The 23,396-nt window shown below is 38.1% G+C and overlaps 1 protein-coding gene across 9 annotated transcripts in view; it reads left to right on the plus strand.

Moving 5' to 3' along the window:
- The first annotated feature begins 6,723 nt into the window (after positions 1–6,723).
- Positions 6,724–23,396, plus strand: part of LOC118800120 (sialoadhesin-like) — a 31,542-nt gene continuing 14,869 nt past the window's right edge. For 2 of the 9 annotated variants that reach the window (XM_036560267.1, XM_036560276.1), the window contains exon 1: positions 23,300–23,359. In XM_036560267.1, the coding sequence (XP_036416160.1) occupies positions 23,315–23,359 (45 nt within the window). In that variant the 5' untranslated portion in view covers positions 23,300–23,314. Of the gene's footprint in view, positions 6,844–10,150; positions 10,212–16,340; positions 16,420–16,443; positions 17,294–17,580; positions 17,651–23,299; positions 23,360–23,396 lie in introns of those variants that run through there. The other 7 variants (XM_036560275.1, XM_036560268.1, XM_036560269.1 and 4 more) reach the window with 7 other exon arrangements.

Raw genomic sequence — 23,396 nt, forward strand, 5'->3', positions numbered from 1 at the left:
ATTCATCCTTTTTTTCTTTGGCAATTTCGTAAATCAGTCCATTTGACAGCCACTTTTTGTTATCTGGATCCTAATTTCACAATTTCAAACAGATACTATTTACAAGAGTACGACAACCTGAAATGCTTAAAATTTGATTAATAAGTACTAAACTATAATAAACCATTTCATTTTAGATATACAATTCAAAAGAAGCAAACTCATGATCCATTTGCTTGGGACTGAGCCAACACTTTTTCACTGGTATTTATTCTTAATGTTCAAAGAAGACTGCACAAAACATTCTGAAAATTTAAAAACAGCCATTTGCTTCAGCCTTTTGATCCATGACCATGTGCTGGATCCTTTTGCAACCTGTACAGGTCAACAGGTGCAACTGCAAACACCACTTGGAGAACACTGGCCACAAGGCCACCATTGACAATGTGCTGAACTCCACTCAAAATTACATAGACATAATTTCCCACCTTTCATACAGTCGATCATGAAATCTTACTCAACCGGCTCCACAACCTGGCATCGTCTTAGAATGGTCTGGACTTAAAGAGCCCATATCATGTAAAATTAAAAAAATTATTGCTTTTACAAAGTAAGAGTTTGATGTAATATGTAAACACTGGTAAAGATTTAAAACATACCACTCACTCTGCAGTCCATATATGAAAATATGCTGCAAAAACAATTTCATGAAAGCTGAGACATTTGCATCTATCTGCCTATTCACCCTATTGCAGTTTAGCCCCATCCATTAATGCTTTAGTCCAGACTGTTATTTGAATGAGGCACAGTACAATGCAGGCAATCAAAACAGGTAATTTACCCCTTACATGGCCTGGGCCCACCAGTTTTAACACATACTTCTATAATCTAAGAACAGCTCAATCAGTTTGCACTGAAGTCCCTGTAATTACTGAATAAGAAGGCTTAGTATGTAATAAGCCTGGGATTTGAAGGGGTTAAAAGCACAGTAACAAAAACAGCTGGTTTAATTTTAAAGGATGAAGAGAGGTTTGGAAAATGGTTATGTAAAAATCAGTTTTGATGTTGTTGATAAATAAAATACACACAACCAGTATAAGGAGAAAAAAAAAATAAATATAATAAAAATGTAGGATATGGGCCCTTTAAGACATCCCAAAGATTATTTTAGAGTACCTATGCTTTGGAGGGTCACCCAGTATCACGTGGGGTCCCACAGGGGTCAGTGTTAAGCCTTAAACTTGCTATTTACTCTATATATGCTGCCACTCACTGATATAATTAATAAACACAATATAGGATTCACCAGACATCCACAAGTGAATCCTTAGAAGAAAGAACTATTGTTATGTAGCCCTCTTTTACCACAGAGGGGGGTAGATGAATATTTAACCTGAGATCGTGGGTATGGTTCTCACCAGTTAAGTTTATTGTATCACCAATATAACTTAACCAACCGTTTCTAACTTGGTGCTAAACGTAACAACAGTATATTCAGTGAGTAGAGTCAGATACAGGTTATAGAAAAAGTAGAAATGTAATGCTCAGCTTATAACTTGAAATTCCCTTTTACATAAAGCACAGTCTGAATGACAATATTGAAAAACCCGTCTTTCTTAAACTACATGAAATAAGAACTTTAAATCACAAACGTTTTACTCCCTTATTTCCTACCAGACTTAACTGTACAGTACTACTGAGATGACCGGTCACTCACTACAGGAATATTTTTACCCTGTTTAAAGCCGGCAAATCAAAGTGAACAAAACAACAAACGTTGCAGGCCTGTTGCAGCAGGAAGGGGATCCGTGTGTATTGGGCAAGGTGTACTCACAGTCTGTGAGTTTCAGCTTTGTGTGTCTGGCTCACACTGACAGTCTATAATGCGCACTCACGAACACAGTGTGTCCTCTGGATACGGGCAGAAGAGCTGAGGGTGGGCTAACCCGAGGAACAATCGCACGTTTCCTGGTACCTCCAAACGCTTTCGGGCAGCATGAACCTCCCTCGTAGGCTGTGCTGAGGTGCCCCAAACGTTCCGGTAGCTCGGGACGCTATCAGCCAGCTCCAGGTCCAAGGAGGTGGTTTAAAACGGCAAACTCACACTCTACAGTCCATAAAAACCCCATACAAAACAGGCAAACAAAAGGGGTTACAACTGAAGCTAGGGGCTTAGCTATGGATACTGGCAGCTACAGCCTTCGTTAGCGGCTAAGGCTAATGCTGCTGCTTATGCTTCTGCGCAGGCTAGGTGTCAGGACGACGTTAAACTTCAGTATGTTCCAGACAAACTCGGCGCACCAAACGAGACAGCTGCTCATCTACGCATGTGTGGAAATGCATTCCTCTCACAAACTATACATGCTGAAAAAAAAAAAACACTGAACGACAAGGGTTAGGATTTAACCCTGGGCTACAGTTATATTTGGACCATGTCAGTGAAGGTAACCAATAATGCCACAAATTTACATGTGATTTTCAACCACAGTCCTAGCTTTAAAAATCAAACTATCAAAACAATTACAACTGTCTCTGTAAGGATCACCATGATTCGTGCCTTTGCTTACTGTAATCCTTTCGACTACTAATACACTTATTTCTGTCTTATTTAAAAGCTCTATTATGCATATATGTATTTCATTTTATTCATAATTTATTTTCTTATGTGTATTTTTGTATTCTTGTATTTGAATATTGTTTTTAAATGTATTGTAAATGAAGGTTATTAGATGTGAGATTATTATTAGATACAAGCCTGTGGAGAAAATGACATGTCCATATTCTAAAATGATTGATTTTATTTTTAAAATATCTATTAAATGAATTCTGAGGCAAACCTGTGCTCAACTGTATCCATGTTCTTGATCAAAAATCGATCTACTACACAATTATACTACTATACTTACAATTGTTGTAAATCCCTGTGATTCAGCTAAGTTGGTCACAAAATCAACTGCTATGTGTGACCAAGGTCCTCCAGGAATAGGTAATGGCATGAGTTTGCCTGCAGGTAAGGTCTTTGGTGTTTTTTGGTGTTTTGAGAGCAAGTTGAAAAAGAAGACACAAACTTATGAACATCCTCATTCATGGACTCCCACCAATTATGGTAACTTGACAACTGTTGTGTGTGAGTCTAGTATATTATATATTCAGTCTGAATCTTGGGGAAAAACAAGGACCAACAAGCCTAACAAAGATGCAGCGAGTTTTGTTCTCTCCCGAGAGAGAGGTTAAATATCTTGAAGAATTACCCTCCACTCTCCAGTCAGGGAAATCTCTTCTCCTTCCCTCATTGATGGCTACCCCTAGTGCGTTTGATGGTGAAGATGGCAGTTGTGAAGGATTTACAATGCAGTGCAAACTTTACCTTGACTTTTTACAATGTCCTACCCCACCAGACATTGTGAAAGTTTTGTTTTTTAGGACTTTTCTCAGAGGCAATTTTAATATTTCTGCAAGCAACATTTTCTCAGGCATCATACAGAACACTTCTTCTTGAGGCCTTTGCTAAGCTGGCACGCCGTCGGGGACGTCACAGCAGGCCTCCTGCTGCTGCGGACTTTGCAGCAGGCCCTCTTGTCTCCGTGGACATCGCAGCAGTTCTGCCTGCCTCAGTGGACATTGCAGCAAAGTCCACAAAACATTATGGCAGAAAGTATCTTGGCCTAGGTATGAAATATTTAAAATTTCTGAGCTGAAAATTTGCATCAATCATGATAACCTTGCCTTAAACCTGTCTGTGTAAAAAGTCTTTAGCAGATTTAAGATTAACCTCAGTTAAAACTGAGATACAGCACCATCTAGTGGAAGATTGTTAAATGATAACAATTGAGTTATTTGAAACCACAGGTGTGCTTTAAACTGCAACTTTCAAAGCCACAGCAGAACCCACATAACCCACATGACTCGTTGAGGTTTAAACTCAGGTTAAACTCTAAACCACAGCTAAGCTAATGACAATGCAATTGCACCTTTAACATTATGTTAGCAATTCAAATGTTTTCTTACTATGAGGACTTGGGACTTACCTTGAGGCAAAGGTGGTTTCAGCTATGTAACTGCTGAAGACAGGCGGGGGAGCCATTAAGAGCCCTATCTAATGATATGTATGTGTGTATATACATATACTTTTATGTATGTATATAAGCAAGAGCATGTTTACCAGGGTGTTACATCACGTTCAGTAATTATTTGGGAACTGAAGACACCAGTTTTTGTAGCTGCAAAAGAGGACTTCTTTCCCATTCTTGCCTGATATAACACTTCAGCTGTTCCAACAGTCTGGGATCTCTGTTGTCATTTATTGCACTTCATAATGTGCCACATGCTTTCAAAGGGAGATAAGTCTAGACTCCAAGGAGGCCAGTCTAACACTTGCCCTGTCTTACTACTGAGCATCGCTGTTATAACACATGCAGAATGTGGCTTGGCACTGTCTTGCAGAAACAAGCAGGGACAAGCAACAAGCAGTGTGTACCCCTCAGCATTAACAGAAAAGTAGACTCATCAGACCACAGCACACGTTTCCACTTTGCGTCTGTCCCTCTCAGATTAGTTTTAGCGCCCAGAGAAGTCAGTGGTGTTTCTTGATGTTGTTGATATGTGGCTCGGCTTTTGTCTTAGCTTGTATTTGTAGATGCAGCAACAAACTGTTTACTGAAAGGGGTTTTCAATGTATTCCAGAGCCCATGTGGTTATATTCCTTACAGAAGCAGGTTGGTTTTTGATGCAGTGCCATCTGAGGGATTGAACATCACAGGCATTCAATATTTGATTTAGACATTGTCCTTTATGCACAGAGATTGCTGCTGATTCCTTGAATCTTTAAATGTTATGGATTGTAGATGGAAATCTCTACATTTCTTGCAGTCATTCATTGAGAAATGTTGTTGATGATAGCATTCACTGTTATCTATTCACCTGTTTACCTGTGAAAAGCTCCAAATCAGGTGCTTTTGATTGTTCCATATTTATTCTGTTCATACAGATTATTCTGTATTTACTCTGGTTTTCACTTCTCTAGATTTTTGACTATGACACACATATTCTGACCCCCTCTTGATCTGGTCAACTGTTGTGAAGGGAAAGAAATGTCTTTCACCACAGTTGCTTTTCATCATCTTCTGGGCCTTCATGTTTCTGAACTGACCAGTGCGTTCTTTCTTTTAAATAATGTACCAGACAGTTGGTTGGGCACACCTAATGTTTTGCTATCTCTCTGATGGGTTTTGATTTTTCACACTTGCTTCACTGACAGTGAAACTCTTTAGACTTAATTTTGAGAGTTAATAGCAACAGATTCCAGATGTACCATGCCACAGTTGAAATCAACTCTAGACCTTTTATCTACTTACTAGTAAGTGAAACAATCAGGGAATAACACACATCTGACCACTGAACATCCAAACAGCCAACTGTCCAAATATTTTTGAGCCCTTAAAAATGGGGAGCTATGTCTGAAAATGGTTGTAATTCCTACACTGTTCACCCATTTTGTACGTAAATGTCCTCATATTAAAGCTGAAAAGTCTGCACTTTGAGCTCATGTTTATTATTTAATTTCAACTCAAATCTGCTGTGCTAGACAGCTAAAATAACAATAACTTTGTCAATGTCCACATATCTATGGACCTAACTGTATACAGAAATCTGCAAAGTAGATAAGATAAAATATTAAATATCTTTTCTTTGCACTGCTTTCAATTAAATGCCTGTAAAAGACAGTTTACAAATCACTGCTTTCTGGTTTTTTTTTGTTTTTTGCTTGCATTTAACTGCTGTTCAAACTTTTTTGGGTCCAAATATTAAAATGAGAAATATATGTTGACTAGAATCAAGATAATTTCATTTGCCAAGATATAATTTTAGCAGTGTAGCTGGTTACAACACTTTGGAGCCCAGAGCCTCAACTACTTTAAACATTTCTACCCAGGGGACCCCATTTCCTGTCTTTTGCCTACAACTCCAATTACAATTAAACCTGCTCCTGTGTGTTTCTTGCAGGATCATTTTTCAACCAAAAAGACAAAAGCAAGAAATACATTTGAAAAAATGAATTAATAACTGAAACATGAATGAACAGAAGAGAAAGAAGGATGAAGTGTCAGGTGAGCTTATATAGTCAGTCAGCCAGTGACGGGCCTTATAGTACAGTGTGCATGTAATTATAGCTATATTCCTCTAGATGGCAGTATAAACCAATAAAAGTGTACAGTTTACTGAAGGTGGAATAGTTTGTCACGTATGTCATACTGCAGTATTAGAATATGAATGTTATACTGCTGCATAAGAATAGTAAAGCATGAGAGCTTTAAATTTACCTGCTACGCTGGCTAAACTCATGTATCAATTTTCTGCTTGAAAACAGGCTGCGCTGCAGCTCTGCTACAGTCAGCACGTATTTATAAATGCTCTCTTCTACTTCCGCATATTGTATTTCTGAACTCAAGGCACAGGAAATGGCAGCACTGAACTAAACAACATCACTTTTTCCAAATACTCCTTATGGAATATTTTTACTGTGAAGTTCTAGTCCAGAAAATGTTGTTACTGCCCACATTACATAAAATATAAGTAATTGATTAAATGGGGAAAAGTTCACAATGTCACTCAAGCCTACTTAACGTTCTTAAACATGAAGCAGCTCTTCAAAGGAATGCAATTTTTAGCTCAACCAGTAAGAACTACTGTATGGCTTGCACTCGATAAGAGGAAGGAAGGGTGGGGAGAGGAGTCAGTGGAAAAAAAAGAGAAGAACGTGTGAAGTCTGCAACACTCTTAATCTCACCCAGTTTGACAGTTTAAACTGAAGCTCCTCATGCTTTTGGCGGTCGATGAATGGGAGATGAATGTTGCGTAATAAAGGTAGGAAAGTACTCTTATTGCTGTGTTAATTAAATAGAAGTTTCTGCCTATTCAGCCACCAACAGGGTCTTTTCCATAAACAAGCCCCCTAGAACCCCACAGTAATAAACACTGTTATAGCAGCGGAGCCAGTGCTGCTGTTTTGCGTTATGGATGGGCATGACAAATTCTCAAGCGGGCAGAAATTTCACCCCTGCAAACTGTCTCTTCCTGAGCAGGGGGGGCTACATGCAACAGCAACCATAACTATGAGACATTTTTTAGATACGGAACCCAGAACAGGAAACAAACAGCAACTGAGATAAACATCCTGCTGAAAAAAAGACCATTAGAATCATTATGATTAAAACCTTTTGCTTTATAATAATAATAATAATAAGAAGAAGAAGAAGACACTTGCCTCAGTATCTCCAGACTACAGTCTGAACTCTTCAATCCATTAGACAGAAGTGCCACTCATGAATCCTTCAGGTCATTGTTACTGAGGTCCACCTCTCTCAAGGTTGAGTCTGCATTCTGCACAACTGAAGCAATATATTTACAGAACTGCCCAGTGAGTTTACAGTCAGAGAGTCTGTATTATTATGATAATAATATTAATAATAATAATCTGTGCTTTACAGACAGGTGATAAAGTTTAACAGTAATACAAGAGATTTTGAGTAAAATCATATAAGAAAATGACACAGATTAAATTAAAAAGATAAACACTTAGAGTTTTAATTAAATGCTAAGTTAAAGAGATACGTTTTTAAATGTTTCTTAAAAGTGAGCACTGAGCTTGACTGTCTAATAAGAGGTGGAATTGAGTTCCACAGTTTAGAAGCATAACAACTGAACGAGTCTCTCCATGTTTTCTGTCAGTATCTGCAGATCTAAAATCATGTGCTGGTACATAAACAGACAAACACTTTGTGACGTAAGCAGTGCTTTAAGGTCATTTAGAGCCTTAAAAACTAGTAGCAGAATTTTAAAATCTATCCTGAATGATACAGATAGCCAGTGCAGTTCTTTTAAAACAGGAGTGATATGACCCGTTAGGATCCGTGCTGCTGCATTTTGTACGAGTTGTAGAGGATGGATTGGTTTCTTAGGAAGCCCAGAAAAAAAAGAGCATTACAGTGATCAACTCTGCTTGTGATAAATGCATGAACATTTTCTCTGCATCACTCAGAGATACAAAAGGCTGAACTTTAGTGAAATTTTTCAAATCATAAAAAGCTACTTTAGTCACTGTGTTTACATGCGGGTTAAAACAGAGCTCAGAATCTAAAATCACACCCAGGTTTCATACTTCAGTCAGGTTTTGTATATGAAGCGAAAGAACCAAGCTTCTCATAAAGCAGCTTTCTCTGAGTTTTAGTACCAGGGATCAGTATTTCAGTTTTTTTTTTTTTTGTGATTTAGTTATAGATAATTTTATGACATCCACTGAGAAATATCTGACACACAGCTGTTCAGCCTGTCTACAGAGTCTATGAAGGATGGAAATGTATATTTGCGTGCAGGGGCAATTCTAGGATCAGAGCTTTAGGGGTGCTGAGCACTTAATGAGACCACACCTCCAAAAATGGTGGGGCAAAACATAAAAAAAAAGTTTCCAAAAAAAAGTGGCTCACTGAGTGAAGAAATGCAATGAGGCCTCTGACTAAAACTGCCTTTCATGTCATGCTAATGACATGTCTTCATAAGCCTATTCAGAGGTGAGTAGTAACTAGTTACAATTACTTAAGTAAAATATTGATGGATTTTTAATCTCCTGAGAATTTTCAAATCATAATACTTTACTTTTTACTTACTCCTAAAGTTAGTAAAGGTATCTTTTTACTCCTTTACATTTTAGCCATTCGTATTTAAACACTAATTCCATTTTTTTGTGTTTAATTTCAATATGTTTTGATGGTGGCATTATTTGTACTGGTTTGTGATTTGTTACATCTCTGACTTTGGAGCTTTGTATGTTAGACCAAAAAAATTCCAAAATGAGAAGAAAAGAGCTGCACAATCTTAATAATGATGGATGTTCCACTGCAGTACTCAGTACTTGAGTAGATTCTCTTTTCTATTTTCTATTTCTTTAGGGAAGGTACTTTTACTTGTGTAATTATTTTATGCAAGTATCAATACTTTCACTTGAGTATTGCTTTAGGCTACTCTACTCACCTCTGAACCCGATCATAAAAGTGTCAGTGTTTGTTTTGATGATGCTTTAGTAGCTGTAGCCTCAGATAGCAGTATTTGTCTTCATCTGAATAACATCAGGCTGTTTTCATACCCAGTTCGTTTTCTAAAGAGCCGGGCAGGAACGATGTAAGTGTATAGAGTGAAAATGTAAAGAGTGTAAATGTGAAGAGTGAAATGTCAAAGCAGCAGATTGTGCAGACAGTACAGTGAAAATGTGCCCTGGTGTTGAATTATCTCGTGAATTAGCATGGCTCAGTTGTTTTGTGCTGCCTGAATTTGGGTGGAGTCGCATGTCAAAACCAAACTAAAGAAAAACGTTTGACAGGTCCACACCATCTAAGGCAGGTCCGAATGCACCTCCCAGCTAAAATGGAGATTCTGATTGGCTCTGCCACTCAGTTTTACTCTGCCTAAACATGCATCCTGAACTCAAAAAGTCTCGGGGTGTTGCCACAGTACTTTGAAAAGTGGTGGGTCAAATGCCTGCTTGCCAACATGGTTCCAGCGGCCCTGCAGTGGACAATGGTTGATCGACAACCTGCAACATTAGCTTGCTAGATAAAAAAATCACATCAGATAGCTAACAATAACAACATAAAAAGTGGTCTGTGATTCAGTGCAGCAAAATGAGGACTGTTGCTAATGACTGTCATGTGTTGGTGCTGAATGATAAAGTAATTTTCATCTGCAGTACTTCCTGGAGCCACCACACCACAAACAGTCAATCTATAACTGGCCTAAGTGTGTGTGTGTGTGAATATATATGTGTGCATTCAGAGCAGCTGCTGCACAGCTTTGGGGAGAGCAGGGTGGGGGAAGGGTAGGAGAGAGAAAGTGGTTTTTTCACAATCTGCACAATCTGCTTTTTTCAGCAGGTCCAAACTCAGAACTCATAATCTAACCACGCTTTGCAACATATAATGCAATCATCAATGTACTCTCGATTTTACCGTTATTCTGGCATTATATCTAAAGATGTAATGAGCCACTGTCAACATCAAACAGCTGTTGTTGTAAAATGTTGCTCCACTATAATCACCGGAAGAAGGACAGTATGTTAGGCGGCACAGTTTCACCACAGACACTACATTTCCCATAAACCCCTGCGCACTTCCTCTGAACACTTTCAGTTTCGATAGTGCGTCTGCGCAAACAACTGGCGTTCTGGACATGGGCGTATGTAAGTAAGTACTGCACAGATATACGACTGTTTTTACATCTAGGGGTGGGCTGCGCCAACGAGGATTGAATTCAACAGAATTTAGAGCTTATGAAGGATTTGTTGATCTAGGTTTTATTTTAAATCGAGTTGTGTTGCTCCACGCAATTTTAAACGTGGTTTAACTACTAGGATCAAAACTGTAACCTGCCATCATTTTGACTGTCCGCTATGATGGATTCAGCAGTGTAAATAAACAGCAGCGCTACTTTCAACAATAATCATGAAGTCTAGGAGTTACTTTTCCATTTCGGAGGAAAACCAGCACAGAGCTACAGCAGGAACCGCTCTCACAGGCAAAGAGGAAATACAGGCCTTAAACTGTCTGTTATTTGACCCGGCTCTGCGTCGTCAGGGGGCGCTGTTTTTCCTAACCCGAGAAGACTGCTTAAAATGTAACTCCTGTTTGTATCTTGAATCAATATATTTTAAATACAGGTGCTTTGCATGTTATTCTGTAAGTTGCAGTTTACAGTAAAAACTAGATAATTAAATCTGAAGCCTAACACTCATCTAGTTAGCCATCTGCCTGTTCCCACCACGCGCCAGCTGTGATATGGACATTGTTTTTTGGGCTAAATCTCGGTCTTTATTTAGTATAAAAAAGATGTTGAACATTTTAGAACATAATCCCAGATGTTCAAAAACTCCAGTATATAACAGGAGCTTTGAAGAAAGTTGATCTGAAGACTTTATATAAATCCAGAGGAGGAACGGAAATTCTGAACACTTCCAAACGTTGTTGAGGCGTCTGGCAAAGTTGTCTTTTCAACAAATTTTTGCTGGGTGGGTTCGTCCTAGTTCAACTAGCTCAATGAATTCGTTCTTACCTGGAGTATATTCAGTCCGTCTTCAGCTGTTTACTTCATTTACACTCAGTTTGAATGTTGCATTTCCAAGACTGCAAACTTTCACATTTTCATTAGAGTGAGATTTCAGCAGGGCGGTATATGGCTAGGGGCGGTGAAGATTGGAGGTTGGAGGTTTTGCTGGTTGTGGGGTGATGGTCATGCATTGGATGGTATTGGGTTGGTGGGGTGATTGGTCACATTTTATATTTTTAGGAGTATAGATATTTTTAAATGTCTGTAGTGAACAAATCAATGTTACATCACTACAACAATACACTTACTTCCAGGTGGATAACACTGGTAGAGCTGCAGTCCTGATACTTATTTGAAAATTATTTAACCAAAGGAATTGGTCATTTTTAGTGATCTTGCAATGAAACATCTAAATACTGAGACAGTGTGTACCTTTACATATTCATTATTAAATACTATCAAATTCTTTGCTCCTAATGTCATCATAGATATTGCCAAACCTATGTGCTACAAAAGCTGTTCTGGTGCCGTTAAACTCTATTTTAAACTCATGTTTCCAATCTGATCATTTTAAGATTAACTGGACTGCATGGAGTTTTTGGTATTTAATTATTAGCATTCATCAGCCATTTACCACTGTTTGAAAAAAGCTAAACTTTATAAGTAGCCTTTATTTTTATCTGCTATGATAATGCTAATTCATAGCATTCCAGTGACATCCTACAACCGCCCAGCCTCCTTTCTGGTAGGCAACTTTAAGTTCACTTGGCAGCACAGTGGTTTGTGGTTTGTTATGAGATATTAAAGCCATAACCAATTCACCTAAGACACAAAATGTGTTTTGTCAGAACACACAGTTTAAAGCTATTTTTTTTAAAGCATATTAACTGATATATTGGATTACTTTATTATATAAATTGGATTATGTTATTATTGGATTATTTTACATAGTATTGTAAAATGGTTCAGGCCATCAAAAGGGCACATCGGGATCTTGATGGTCCCAAAGGCAGCAAAAGTCAGTGCAACACCCTCTTCATATCCAAATAGAGTGTTTTTTTGATAGGGTGTTCGACTACCAACACATCCGAACTGTATTTTTTAATAGTGGTAGCACTGTGATTTAGACGAGACTGAATTCAGCTAAGTCAGCTTCATATTCATCGGCTTCTTGTTTGAATTTCTTGTTCAGCCTAAAAATGGTGCCTGAGTTGGGCAGTGGCTTGAGGCGTCATTATGAAACTGCTGCACCATTTGACGTGGAATGCGAAAACTGGAACAAGAAGCTGGTGAATTAGCAGCTGACTTCAGCTTTGCGTGATTTAGGCTATTAAAATATCCTACTACAGTTTTATGTAGAACTCTATAAATATTTTATAAATATGTGCTATGTGCACACCCAGTAATGTTTGTAAACAGGAAACCCTTTTATAGAAGTTTGTGGTTTAGGACTCAGCCAGTAAGATAAGTCCAACAATCTAACGCTTCAGTGGCGGCTTGTAGCTCTGTTGTGCTTGTATTAGCTGCTTATTAAACATTTCTAAGCGAAAGGTGTTTCTTAAATAAGGGTATATTTAATGAGGTAAATTAGTGTATTTACTGAGGTAAGGTGACGTTGGTGTCATATTTATGAGCTTTGTTTGAAATTTCGTTCTACATTTAAGGCACCTCAGTATAACTGCATTTAAGGTAGAACAGAAAATTAAAATAAGAAGCTGACGAATAAGAAGCTAACCTTCACCTCACAGACAGTATCTAAAGTGTCCACATATCTTTTCATCTCTATACTATCCTACTTGTATACCAAGTGGCTACTTCTCCCGCCCTTCACAATAAGAGTCTATAGCACAATAACTCAGGCAACAAACTCTAAAAAAACACATAACCTAAAATTTCATGCAGACATTTCTTAAAGACTCTTCAATACATTGTCCAAAAACACTAAAGAAAAAAAAAGTAAAGTATAAAAGTTTTGAGGCATAAAATGAACTAGATTCATGGAAAGTGCCATGGATAGCCTGCACACAGGTCCTCTTTAGCTTCTCTAAACAGTACATTCTGAAAAAGCCTAATCAAGATTGCAGTGATTAACGCTTCCTCTAGTAGTAGTAGGTAGAGTATGGTACCTCAGTGTGTGTTTAATTAAGCACTATTGCATTAAAACAAGTCCACAGAACATTATGTTTGAAGGTATCTGGGCCTAGGTTTGAAATATTTAAATATCTGTGCTGAAAATTTGCTTCAGTTAAAATAATCTTGCCTTAAACCTCAATAAAACCATGCCTTTGGAAAGTTTAAGACAAACTTCAATTAAAACTAAGATACAGCACCATCTAGTAGCCAATTTTAAATGATAGCAATTTGGTTTCATTTAAACCAGCTTTCAACATAGGCAGCAATGGAGTTTAAGAACCCACATGACTCATTCAGGTTTAAACTCAGATTAAACTCCAAACTACAGTTAAGCTAATGACAATGCAATTGCACCTTTAATATTATGTTAGGAATTAAAATTTTTTCTTAGTCTGAGGACTCGAGACTTACCTTAAGGCACAGGACTTGTGAGATAGTTTGCTTGCACATGTCAGTTACATGATCTTACACTCTACTAGAAATCAAAGTATATTGAATGTAATTACTATAGACATTATGAGCTAGCGACTTACATATTTCATTAACAAGCAATAGAAGAAATACTGTATTTACTGTATTTAATTTCAGCTCCGTTCCTGTCTTTTGCCTCCAACTTCAGAATCATTAAATCTGCCTTTGTGTGTTTCTTGCTGGATCACTTTTGATCCCTGAGGACAAAAAATAAAAATACATTTGATAATGAAAAAGCAACTGCATTGTTGATGAATAACTGAAATATGATTGAGCAGAAGAGAAAGAAGGATGAAGTGTCAGGTGAGCTGATACGAGCTCCAGATATCAGTCAGTCAGTGATGGGCCTTATAGGACAGTGTACATATAAATCTAACTAAATTCCTCTAGATGGCAGTATAAACCAACATTAAATGATGAAATTTACTGAAGGTGAAATAGTTTGTCATATACTTAGGTTTAAGTCATTAAAACTCATATTTTTCCCTTCACAGATTTCATGTCAACAAGTTTTAGCAGGGTGTTTATACTCTTGAAAAATGGTTCTTCAAGGGTTCTTCAGTACAGAACCATGAATACTCAAAAAAGCCTTTGCATGATTAAAGGGTTCTTTGCATCATGACAGAGTTCTACCGATTAATTAAGAAAGTGTTCTAGGTGGTTCTATATAGAATGTCTTCAAAAATGGCTCTATATAGCACCAAAAAGAGTTCTTCTATTGTAACAAGCTTGCATCATAACAATAGCTGAACTTTCTTTGTGCTATATAGAACCCTTTTCAAGAAGATTCTAAATAGAATCATATACAGCGCATTCCTTATCAATCTGATGAACCATCTCGCCATGCAAAGTACCCTTTAATCATGCAAATGATTTGTGTGTGTTCATGGTTCTGTATAGAACCTTTTTTTTACTACACAATCCTTGAAGAACCATCTTTTTTACCAGTGTAGGATGTCTACTTTTTACATGACACAAGCAGTTTTTCCGACACATAATTATAAACAGATTATTTCACTTATAATTTGCTTAATCAAAATTTCAGTGGATCAGAAGTTTACATAGACCAAGTTGACTGAGCCTTTAAAAAGCTTGGGAAACTCCAGAAAATGACATGATGGCTTTAGAAGCTTCCGGTAGGCTAACTGACATCATTTGAGTTAATTGGAGATGTACCTGTGGCAGTATTTTAAAGCCTAACTTCAAGGCACTACTAGCCTCTTTGCTTGACATCATGAGAAAATCAAAAGAAATCAGCCAAGACATCAGAAATAGAGTTCTGGACCTCCACAAGTCTGGTACATCCTTGGGATGTCAATTTCCAAACACCTGAAGACACCACATTCATCTGTTCAATAGAGATCTGTCTCCTAGAGATGAACATACTTTGGTGCGAAAAATACAAATCCATCCAAGAGCAACAGTCAGCGACCTTATGAAGATGCTGGAGGAAACAGTTACAAAAGTCTCTGTATCTACAGTAAAACATGTTATATATCAGCATGACCTGAAAGGCCGCTTAGAAAGGAAGAAGCTACTGCTCCAGAACCGCCATTAAAAAAGCCAGTTGACAGTTTGAAACTACACTTGGGGGCAAAGATTTTACTTTTTGGAGAGATGTCCTCTGGTCTGATGAAATAAAAATGGAACTGTATGGCCATAATGACCATTGTTAGGTATGGAGGAAAAGGGGGGAGGCTTACAAACCAGAGATCACCATCCTGACCGTGAAGCATGGGGGTGGCAGCATCATTTTGTCGAGGTGCTTTGCTGCAGGAAGGACTGGTGAACTTCACAAAATAGATGACATTATAAGGAAAGCAAATTATGGAGGAAACATCTCAAGACATCAGCAAGAAACTTAAAGCTTGGGTGCAAATGGGCCTTCTAAATGGACAGTGACCCCAAGCATACTTCCAAAGTTGTGTCAAAATGGCTTAAGGACAACAAAATGAAGGTAATGGAGTGGCCATCACAAAGCTCTGAACCTCAATCCCAATGAAATTTGTGTGCAGAACTGAAAAAGTGTATGCAAGGAAGGAGGCCTACAAACCTGACTCAGTTACACCAGTTCTGTCAGGAGAAATGGGCTAAAATTTCAGCAGCTTATTGTGACAAGCTTGTGGGCGGCTACCCGAAATGTTTGACCCAAGTTAAATAATTCAAAGGCAATGCTACAAAATATTAATCACATGTATATAAACTTCTGAGCCACTGGGAATGGGATGAAAGAAATAAAAGCTGAAATAAATCATTGCCACTGGTATAATTCTGACATTTCACATTCTTAAAATACAGTAGTGATCCTAACTGAACTAAGAGAGTGGATGTGTACTAGGATTACACATCAGAACTTGTGAAAAACCAAGGTTACAGATGCTTGCTAAACTTGTGTATCTGATTTCTGCTTGAAAACATGCTGCGCTGCAGCTCTGCTACGGTCAGTGCTTATTTAGAAATGCTCTCTTCTCCTTCCTCATATTGTATTTGCCTAATTCTGAACTCCAGGCACAGGAAATGGCAGTGCTGAGCTAAATAACATCACTCTTTCCATATACTGCTCATGTAGTGTTTTTACTTGTAACTGTTAGTCAGAATATCATTCAGTGCAGAAACAGTACATATGTTTTATGCTCAATAGAAGGAAGGAAGGGTGGGGAGGGGAGGGGAGCCAGTGGAAAAAAGAGAAGAAGGCATGTCTGTGGTCGTTATTTTGATTCAGGAGATGAACGTCGCTTAATAAAGGTAGGAAAATACTCTTATTGCTGTGTCAGTTGAATAGAAGTTCCTGCCTATTTGACCAACAACATGTTATTTTGCTTAAACAAGCAACAAGCCCCCTAGAAACCCACAATAATAAACACTGTTATGATAGCACTGCCAGTGCTCCCGTTTTGGCTTTATGGATGGGCAGGACAAATTCTCGAGTGGGCAGAAATTTCACTCCTGCAAATTGCAGATAGCCCCCTGAGCCAGGGGGCTGCAATGCAGCAGCAACCATAACTATGAGGTGTTAAGTGTCGACCCCAGAACAGGAAACAAACTGCAACTGAGATACACACCCTGCTGAAAAAAAGACCATTACAACTTAAGTTCCATTAGTTTTAGTTTTCGTCCAGACCATTAGTTTGGCTTTGGGAATTAGCTTAATGTTTACCATGAGAGCACTAGTTTGCTGTAGATCCCATTAGAAAAACATCAAATCCATCTGTAATCAACCCCGAATACCAGTTAGAGTCCTTTACACTGCCATATCAACCCAGGAAGACACGGAATCGCATTAAAGACTATTGGACGCCACCAGGAACAAACAGAACTTTTTAATCTCAAAGGTTTTTTAATCTTAAGAACTCATGATCTAACCTCACTTTGCATAATATCAGTAATAAACTCGCGACATTTCTCGGTTATTCTGGCATCATATATTAGATTTAATGAGCTACTCTAACATTAAACAGCCGTTTGTTGCTCCACTATAATCACCGGTAGAAGGACAGTACGTTAGACCGCACGATTTCGCCACAGACACTACATTTCCCATAAACCGCTGCACACTTCCTCTGAACACTTTCAGTTTCGATAGTCCGCCTGCACGAAGAAAGGACATGGGCGTATGTAAGTACTGCACATACATGCGAGTGTTTGTTAATCTAAGGGTGGGCTGCACAAACGAGGATTGAATTCAACAGAATTTAGAGCTTATTAAGGATTTGTTGATCTGTGTTTGATTTTAAATCGGGTTCTGTTGCTCCACGCAATTTTAAACGTGGTTTACCGAAACTAGGATTAAAACCGTCACCTGCCATATTTCTGACTGTCCGCTATGATGGATTCAGCAGTGTAAATAAACAGCAGCGCTACTTTCAACGATTATCATGAAGTCTAGGAGTTACTTTTCCATTTCAGAGGAAAACCAGCACAGAGCTACAGCCGGAACCGCTCTCACAGGCAGAGAGGGAATTCGGCCGTTGACACGGTTCGTTATTTGACCCGGAGGCTCCACGTCATCAGGGGGCGCTGTTTAGCCAAACCTGAGAAGACTTTTTTAAATATATACACCTTCTGGTAGTTTGAATCGGTATATTATTTCAAATGTAAATTGCAGGACACTACAGTGTGTTGTTCTGTATTTTACAGTTTTACAGTAAAAGCTCAATAATTAAATCTAAAGTCTAACATTTATTTACAGATGTCCAGAGAGGCTGTGAGATTATAGTTATATTTTTTTTTCGATTTTTATCTTGAGTTCATGATTTAAATATCTTGTGAACAAAAATATAACAACAAAGTTGTTATATTGAGGTCATGACTCAATTATCTTTTGATAAAAATGTTAAGATTACAAATAAATTCATAGATATATCGGTCCACTGGCTTGATAAGGTCAGCACCCCGCTGAATGTTTGCCACTGCTGGTCCACTCTTATATTACAAACAACTGAGAGAAAAAAAAATAATGATTAGGCCTAATGTAAGTTGATTTTATAGATGTTGTTGCTGAAGTTGTGCTAAAATTATTTACTAAACTAATTTACAAAGTATAACTAAAGAAAGGAAGGAAGAAAAAAGTAAATTAGACTGTAAGTGGAAAATGAGCAATGATAAGTAGAATTTTGTCTAATACTCTGCTTAAACACCAGTGGGCCGCCCAGAAAATGCTCAGCAAAGCACCAGTGGACCACCAGATCAGTCACAGAGCACTGGTGTAATGCTAAAGCTTATGTCAAGGCTAACCACTTTTAGCCAAACAAAAGGTGACCTAGATTACATTAGGTAGGTTAGTAGCTGTTATTGTGTAGTTTGAATAAGTTTAATACACCAAGAAAAATATTGCATTTCCAGGACTGGAAACTTTTACATTTTTGGTAGAGTGAAATTTCAGTGGGCCAGGATACGGCAGGGGGTGGTAAAGATTAGAGGTTGGAGGTTTTGGTGGTTGGGATGTGGTGATCATGGGTTGGACGGTATTGGGTTGGTGGCGTAATTGGTCACATTTGATATTTTTAAGGAGTGTAGATACTTTTAAATGTCTGTACAGAACACATCAACATTACATCACAATCAACTTTGTACCAAATCCTAATAGTTATTTGGGAGTTTTTAACTAGGTTATTGAAGAAAACAGAACTTATTCAGTCGTCTTGTGATGAAACATCCAAATACTGAGGTGGTTCTGGTGCTGTTAAACTCTATTTTAAACTGATCTTCCCACTCAGTAATTTCTCAATTCACTGGATTTCGTGAAGTTAATTTTTGGCATTTAATCATGAGCAAACACCAGCCATTCACCAGTGTTTGAAAAAAGCATAACTTTTTAAGTAGCCTTTATTTTTATTATCTAGCATAATGCTAAATTGTATTATTCCAGTGACGTCACTCAATCACTCTTCCACCACACTGGTAGGCAACTTAATTTTCACTTGGCAGCACAGTGGTGGTTTGTTATGAGATATCGAAGCCATAACTGATCCACTAAAGACAGTAAAACACTTTTTTTTCAAGAACGTTCAGTTCAAAAAAAATGTTAAAGCATATTAACTGATACATTTGAGTGTTTCATATTTGAGTGATGCATTATTATTGTTGCGTCCCAAATGGCATACTAGCACACTAATGCACTAGTGCACTCATTAGTGTAGTATTTGAACTATAGAAGTTTGTGGTTTGGGACGCAGCGTTAGCTCAGCCGGTGAGACAACAATCAAACGCTCCAGTGGCTTATTATAGCTCTGCTGTGCAGCTCCTTAGCTGCTCATTAAACATTTCCAAGTGAAAGTTATTTATTAAATAAGGATGCATTTAATGAGGTAAATTAATGCAAATATGGTTAAGGTAATGTTGGCTTTGTATTCAGAAGCTTCTTGTTTGAAATTCATTTTACGTTTAAGGCACCTCAGCGTAACTGCAACACCATTTAAGGTGCAACGAAAAATTCAAATAAGAAGCTTACAAATAAGAGGTTAACCTTCTCCTCATAAACTTTATCTAAAATGTTTACATATCTTTTCATGTATTTCGTGGCCATTCTGGTCTGTTTTGCTTGGTCTTCATCCACCTGCAGAGTTGTAGCTACAGTAACGGTGATGAGAGGAGCTGTATCAGAGCACAGTCAGAGTTACAGCCTTTCTACCAGAATGGCCACAGGGTGTTCTTTATGACGCAATGATGTAACTATGAATCACTGTTATTTTGGCACCAAGCTAACAATGCCTTAACTGGGTCTCAATTTACTTTTAGAGGCTCTACCAGCTTTTGAAAGCTGGAAAATGAGAAAACAAAAACCTGAACCAGTATGTTGTTGGGTATAAGCTTTAGCTCGTTCTCTGATCCTGTTTCCTGGCTGTTGATGTTGATGAGGAGAACTTTTTAACTCTAAAAAGTCTCAGAGTCAGGGGTAGTTGGTCTGAGGTGATTCCCATTACACTTTAGCGTTCATTTTGGGAGTAAAAGAAGGATTAGAACAGGGAGAAGGAGTGAAAGGAGGATTAGAACAGAGAGGAGTGAAAGGAGGACCAGAACAGGGAGGGGGAGTGAAGGGAGGAGGAGTGAAGGGAAGACCAGAACAGAGAGAAGTTGTTGGTGTGTTTTTAAAATGTTTTACATGCTTTTGTGCTCTGAATAAGTCATGTTGATGCTTCTTGCTGCTCTGTTAATACTGTAATCTGTGATCACTGATTACAGAACTGACTCTCTGTGTGTTTTCCTTTCTTTGCCAAGTTGAATAGCTGCCCATCCTGCGCGTCTGATGCTGTTGCCTCTTCTGCCTTGATTGGGTGCCACTGCTAGCCAGCCTTCTGGACCGGCTTGACCACCATTGAGCTTCTTGCTATACAACGCTGTGCAAACCTCACCCTCATGAACTGACCCTCCTGATGCTGCTGCTGCTGCATAAGCTCAAACTATCAAATTAACCATTGCTCCTCCTGTTTTCCCCATTTTGTACTATAATACTTTATACTAACACTGTTTGCTATCCGGTGTCGACCAAAGGAGGATGGGTTCCCCTTCTGAGTCTTGGTTCCTCTCAAGGTTTCTTCCTCCTGCTCTGAGTTTTTCCTTGCCACTGTCGCCTCTGGCAACGCTCATGGGGGCCCGGACTCGGATTTTTTTTCTGTAATGCTGATTTTTCTGTAAAGCTGCTTTGTGACAACACTTGTTGTAAAAAGCACTATATAAATAAACTTTGCTTGCTTGCTTGCTCTTGTTCATATGCAAAAGTAATGGTGGTGTTGTCTGTGGTGGGGTGTCAGAGCGCTTGTGCTTCATATTTATGTTTGTTGGTTAAAGTGGGCAGAATGTGGGCCAAACCTAGAAAACACCCAATTCATAACGTTGTCTTCTTTGTGCTACTTATTTGGTTCCTGTGGTTTCACCAGCACTCAAGTGTAAATATTTAGTAGAATCCAAGTTCAGCGTAAACACTAACTTGTGTGGTGCAACCCATTAAATAATGCGTAAACCTAAACTGAGCAAACACTTACATTATAACTAGATTACATTTGAACACACAGAAGGTGCAAGCAGCCTCAGAACAATCCATCACACACTCTCTAAAAGGATGGTTCTTCAAGCTTCTTTAATAAAAAAAAGTGTTTCTGTGTAGAACTCTGAACACTCAAACAACCCTCGGTATGATTAAAGGGTTCTTTGAATCAAGAAACAGTTCTTTAGACTGATGGACAGTGTCTTGGGTTTGGTTCTATATAGCCCCCAAAAAAAGCTTGTATCGTAACAATAGCAGAATCGTTTTTGGTGCTGTACAGAACCATTTTACAAAAGGTTCTATATAGAACCATCTACAGGACATTCTCCATTGTTACGACCTGGTGTAGGGTCAGGCCATAACAGAGAATGACACCAGACACCATGGAAGTCAGAAAATGGCAGGCTTATTTACTTCAAATGATCAAACATACTTGGGTTGATGGCTTTAAGGATGAGTGTATACCAAAATAAACAACACTACTAACGATTACAAATCTAACTAAATCTGAATCAAAAGGAACAAAGACATATGGCTACCCTACACTGTTAGAAATAAAGGGTCAGAGCTGGTACATGTTTTCTTCAAGGTACAAACAAACAATGTACATGTACCCTTAAAGGTCCAACAGTGGTTTTAAGGTCCAATAATGAACACTAAATACATTTTTTCCAGTGGAAAAGTACAAATTTGTACCTTTTCATGAGCCAATGTTTAAACAGAGAACAATAAAATAAAAAGCCTGAAGACGAGATGGGGTGTGTGGAGTCAGTACAACCCAGAAAATATCATTTCAGTGGATTATGGTTCAGTTATGTTCCTTGACTAAAGGTACTGAGATGTACCATTGAGGGAACCACCCCAGTGTCAAGAGGGGAACTGCCCCTGTGACAGTTTCGTACCTTTATTTCTGAAAGTGTAACTCCTTAAACAGGAGAAGAAGTAACCAAAACAAAGTGGCACCCATCCCCTACTTTTAATGGTGGTTCGGTGACCTCGTATACCTTGGTGCGCCCCCGTGTGGCCAATTACAGACCTGAACATCATAGAAAAACAAAAGTGAAAACACAGAAAGACACAGAAAAGTGACAACGACTGAGGGTCGTAACATCCATCAATCTGAAGAACCCTTTCACAATGCAAGGAACCCTTTAATCATGCACAGGGTTCTTTGAGTGTTCATAGTGTTCATAGATGGTTCTATATAGAACCATTTTCTTATCTAAGGAACCCTTGAAGAACTATCTTTTATAAGAGTGTAGCTTAACAAATTTTGTGCCTATAAAAAGTATTCTTCCTTCGAAGCTTGTGTGTTTCATTATCATATAGCATTAGAAACACTTTCATGTCAAAGAGAAGACAGAGCTCTGCAAAGTGAATTAAATTGGAGATTAGCTGTGTGCAGTCTAGAGGTTCCCGGTGATTGTAGTATAAATACACCTGTACATGGAAGGTTCAACCTTTATTTCATGGCCTAAAATACACCATGAAGAGAAAAGAACAGTACAAGTCAGGGAATGGCTACAGGAACATTTCCAAGTCACTGAATGTCCCATGGTCCTTTGCAGGCGTGTGCAATAAAAAAGAATCTGTGCTGAAATCAGTTTTACAGAAAAATAAGTATCTATGCACACAGCATTTCAGGGACGCCCACTATTTTTTCAACATGACAACGACAAGAAACATTCTGCACATCAAAACATATAATTATACATATAATATATAAACAGAGAGTGCAGTTGAAGACTTGTTATACAGTGATAAACATGTTTTGGAACATGTTGCAGGCATCACATTTGACATAAAGCTCATAAGGTGAAACATTAAATAATGTGCTTTTGGTTGTTTTCAGTTTAATGCAGGTCAAATAAAATTTACTAATAACTGCTTTTGTTTTTATTGACATTTTGCATACTGTCCCAACCTTTTTGGAGCTGGGTTTGTACCAAGACACCACAGAAGGGAAAAAACGTAACCCTTTTGTTTCCAACCCAAACAAACAATAAAATAAGAGTATTTCTATAAAATGTGTATGCATTAAATATGTTAGATTATTTAAAAAAAAATAAAGCAAGATCGTGCAGACATGTTGTTGTTTAAAATTATTTCACAGAAATCATCAGGCTTTCTCTTTTTTTTCTCTTTTTTTCATATCACATGAAATTTCAGGATGGAAGCCTGATACATAGCAAGACTCAAATGGAAAGTGAAGTGTATTTCAGCTCAGTACTTTTTGTCT

This window comes from Colossoma macropomum, unplaced genomic scaffold, assembly GCF_904425465.1.
Source record: "Colossoma macropomum unplaced genomic scaffold, Colossoma_macropomum, whole genome shotgun sequence".
Lineage (NCBI taxonomy): Eukaryota > Metazoa > Chordata > Actinopteri > Characiformes > Serrasalmidae > Colossoma > Colossoma macropomum.